This window comes from Cajanus cajan, chromosome 2 (assembly GCF_000230855.2).
Source record: "Cajanus cajan strain Asha chromosome 2, NIPB_CcT2T_4, whole genome shotgun sequence".
Taxonomy (NCBI): domain Eukaryota; kingdom Viridiplantae; phylum Streptophyta; class Magnoliopsida; order Fabales; family Fabaceae; genus Cajanus; species Cajanus cajan.
Genome location: NC_138518.1, coordinates 61374015 through 61378482, shown reverse-complemented (window position 1 = coordinate 61378482; position 4468 = coordinate 61374015). Strand labels below are relative to the sequence as shown.

Sequence of the window (4468 nt, the reverse complement as noted above, 5' to 3'; positions counted from 1 at the left end):
TACATTGTGTTGTTTGTTCAGGATACAACGTGATTCTCTTTGCTTGTAAGGATTTGAGTTATTTTACCATATTAAGGTTATCTAGTTTTATATTATTTATGTGTTATGACATTTGGATAAAGGGTGTCAAATAGAGCACTCATGAGCATCCCAATGTGAATATACATATAAAGGCCTAAAATATTGTGTAAAGTTTTAATCACTTAGTTATCATGTTCTTAAATGTAAAAGTGTGTGGTATGGAAGTCACATCTTAAATCCATTAAATTTGAAAATAATTCACTTTTTAGACATAAGGTGTTGTCTCACTACAATATTACAATATGTGCTAATTCAATTCTATGGACATTAAGAGTTAAGCACAAGCCTTTTCTTGCCTAGAATTTGTTTAATTTACCTCTCTTTCACTTATTTGTCATTAATGGTGGATTGTGAAAATAATGACATATAAGTACTAATTATTTCAATGTTACTGTTGACATATTAAATATTTTTGTTACAATTGGTATTAAAAGTATTTTTTTATTATTTATTAATAGACTAATTCTCTTAATACTATATAAAGAGAGTGAGTCTTAAGAGAGAGATTATTATCTATTTTTCTAAGTTTTTCTTTATACTCTTTATTGTCTTAAAAAGTTTAAAAATATCGAATTTTGACAACTAGTGTTTCAAAATTTAATTCGTTGTCGGAAGTCGCTTCAAACTCAAAGGCAAAGGAAATAGGCGACGAGTTAAGTAACTTCAATTCTGTGTAAACCTCAAACTCTAAGTTTAGTAACTTCATTTCTTAGAATTTGAGTTTCTTAACGATAACCATTTTATAAATTATATCCTCTTTTCATATGTTTTTTAATTTTATTTTTTTACTCCTTCCAAATACTATTTTTTAAACTTAATAAACTCAAAATTAAATTTTAAAACTGGCACACCATAAAATTCAATATATTTAATTAAATAGATAAAATAAAATTCAAATGTCAATAAATTAGTTATCATCTATGCGGATATTTTTAAGACATTTAGATAAAAATATTTTGAGAGTCTCAAAATTCATTACATTCGGATGAAATTTTTTCTCAATGTTTAGACCAGTTTTTTTAAAGAAAAATACAAAGATAAAATAGATAACTAACGATTGTTATATACTAAAAAAAAATTTAAAATTGAAGTATAATATATAATTTTCAATTTGGCGGCATAAAAGAAAATCTAATTCACGATTTTGAAAATTTTAACTCTATGTTTGAGCCGATTTTTTTAAAGAAAAAATACAAAGATAAAAAAGATAACTAACTAACTAATCCATACGTATATGATTCTTATCTGTTAAAAGAAAATTTCAATTCAAGTGTAATATATAAATTTCATTTTGGCGCCATAAAAGAAACTCGATTATGAAATTTTTAACTCTATCTTTGGACAAATTTTTTTAAAGAAAAATGCAAAGATAAAAAAAATAATCGACTCACCAACTCACATGTGATTCTTATCTCTTAAAAGAAAATTTAAATAGAAGTGTAATATATAGATTTCATTTTGGCGTCATAAAATAAAGTGTAACTCATGACTTTGAATTTTTTTTAACTATTTGTTTGGGCAGATTTTTTTTTTAAATGCAAAGATAAAATATATAATTAACTAACTAACTGACATGTGATTATTATCTACTAAAAGAAAATTTAAATTGAAGTGTAATATATAGATTTCTTTTAGGCGCCAAAAAAGAAAATTAATTCATTACTCTATATAAAAAATGAGCAGTATTGTAAACGAAACCAAAATTCAACTTGAAAAGGAAAAAGTCTTGAAAAGTGATTGAATTCAAAGCTAGTCCCAAATTAAACAAGAGGAAGAAGAATGTCTCAACAACACAGTCACAATGCTGAAAAGGTTGGCTCCAACACAACTTTCAATGACAATCATCAATTGTTGAATGACTCTGAAAAACAGTTTTTCAATGTTGCCACTCAAGTTCTTCCCAAGTCATCGGAGGAGTCATTATTGATTGACAATATTGAGTTTGATATGGATGAGTTTTGGAATTATGTAGATCATTCACCTCCAGTGAATGAGTTCTCCCCAATGTTAATGCAGGATAATACGGATAAATTAATTGTCGGAGAGACATCAAATGTCATTCATGCCGAGTTAGATATCATCAAGTTATTGAGTGATTCAGATAACTTATCAGTTTCAATTCGGCGCAAGAAATATGTTCATTGGAATAAAGATGAACATAGGTATATATCTCTTAATTAAATTTTTAGTATTATCTTTTTTCAATATTTTTTATTATTATTATTATTTATATTCTAACATATGTTTTCTCGTTTTCTTACTATTGTTTTGAATTATGTATATAGGTTATTTCTAGTCGGACTTCAGATATATGGTAAGGGAGATTGGAAAAATATTGCAAGATATATTGGAACAAAAAAGGCAAGCCAAGTTTCTAGTCATGCCCAAAAGTTTTTCAATCGGTTGAGTGCATCAAAGGAATCGAAGAAAAGAAAAAGCATCCATGACATAACATTACAAGACATGGATACAAGGATCCCTCAGCACATTTATGAATCAAATGGGATTCTTCCAACTCCAAATTTTGCGATGCAGGCACAAAATATGCAAGAAACACAATATGTGTCACAAGACTCGCAACTCAACCCACCAAGCAATGTGCATCATCCAATGGAGGAATATAAATATTTTAATAATAAAGAGCCTCAACACATTGAGCATCATAATTCCATTTCTTGTCTATCTCTTGCGGTACAACAATTCCATAAATGCAACAAAGACAATTATTGTTGCCCTTCAACCTCCAAAAATATATGACTCATCTTTTCAATATTCTGAAGCTTAGCAGAAACTCCATGTAGCTCAAGTTATGTATCGATGGTTTAATTTTTATTTTTGTGGCAAGAGTAATTTTTATTTTATGCAGTTGATAGTGTGATTCTTGGTACAATGGAATAGCTAACATAGTCAAATATGAATCTAGAATATATATTCTATTGGGCAAGAAATTATGAGAATTTTTTTAAGTTTGACTGCTGGTACAATTAATATTGAATAAGTTAAATTATTTTTTTGAGCTTCTTATTTTATTGGCTCTTTTATTGTTAAAAAGTTTAGTCAAATTTCTTAATTTTTAAAAATGACCTAATATATTTCTTTTGTTTAATTGATTTACGATATTATTATTTTTTATATATGATACAATAAAAATTGATATGTATCGTCGTTACATGTGAAAAAAAAAATTTAAGCAAAGTAAGACGACTTTAAAGTTTAAACCCATAAGATAAAGATGAGGCATGAAGGTGGTGGTGATCATGAGAAGTAGCCTAGTAGGTTTAATGGTGGCCTAAATTGGCCACAAGTTATAACTTGGTTAAGTAAATAACAAGTGAAGTGATGAGATTTGGATGGAAAGATGAAACTTAATATTTTAATTATTTTTAATAATTGTATTAATATAAAAAATGTATATCAAATAAACATATTACATTTAATAAATAGTGACAGATTTAGTAACTTTAGATAGTGGAACAATATTTATTTTTACATATCATTTTTAAAAGTAAAAATATACATTATAGTTATTTTCTATAAACTTTTATATTTACGATTACGACTAGAATTAGGTCAAACTAGATTATTTATAATTTAGTAAGTTTGAATCTAACTTTCGTTGAAAATATATATTTTAAGTATGGTTTATTTATCTATCCTAAATAATTTTTTTAATGTTTGGCTAAAAATAAAATCCTAGAACCCTACCTTATAATAATTTAACACTAATAAAAATATAAAAGAAAATATGTTAAATTTTATAAAAATTTAATTTAATTTATTTATGATATATACATGTTTTTAATATCTAATAGAAACTTTTAGATGATAATTGTTTTAAAAACATATTTTATAATAAAAATTATATATAGAACATAAATCTTACAATCATTACCATTTTAATTTTTTTAATCAATATATACAATAAATAGAAAGCACAAGAGGTAAATGTACATGTTACAAATTTTATTTTATCAAAAATTAATTTTTTTTAATTTATTACATTATATATATGAGCATTAATATATATATATATATATATATATATATTAATATATATATATATATATATATATATATATATATGTGTGTGTGTGTGTGTGTGTGTGTGTGTGTGTGTGTGTGTGTGTGTATGTGTGTGAGTGTGTTTTTACTTAAACTTTTACAAAAATTACTGGTTCATTATTAAAGAGTATTCTCTGTTATATATGAAAATTTATCTCCTTTGAAAATTTGAAAAACATCAAATAAATAGACATTCCTTTGAACTTATATTTTATACATATGATAATTTAAACATAGATAATTTTATTTTATTAGAATATAAATATTTTTTAAAATATAGTAATTTTTTAATTAAAAAAAAGTATGTATATTATGTAAAAGTTTT

General features: G+C 24.8%; 1 protein-coding gene across 1 annotated transcript; it reads left to right on the top strand.

The window, feature by feature from the left end:
* The first annotated feature begins 1333 nt into the window (after positions 1-1333).
* On the top strand, positions 1334-3983 carry LOC145955320 (uncharacterized). Its single transcript, XM_083069984.1, has 2 exons — positions 1334-2243; positions 2367-3983. Exons 1-2 carry the CDS (start codon positions 1861-1863, stop codon positions 2836-2838), a joined length of 855 nt encoding a protein of 284 aa, XP_082926110.1. The 5' UTR covers positions 1334-1860; the 3' UTR covers positions 2839-3983.
* The last annotated feature ends 485 nt before the right edge of the window (positions 3984-4468 follow it).

Excerpts from the sequence above, each read along its gene's own strand:
- LOC145955320 (XM_083069984.1), top strand. The coding sequence starts at position 1,861 with ATGTCTCAACAACACAGTCACAATGCTGAAAAGGTTGGCTCCAACACA. Across the intron at positions 2,244-2,366 it reads TGGAATAAAGATGAACATAG|GTTATTTCTAGTCGGACTTC; the intron begins GTATATATCTCT and ends TTATGTATATAG.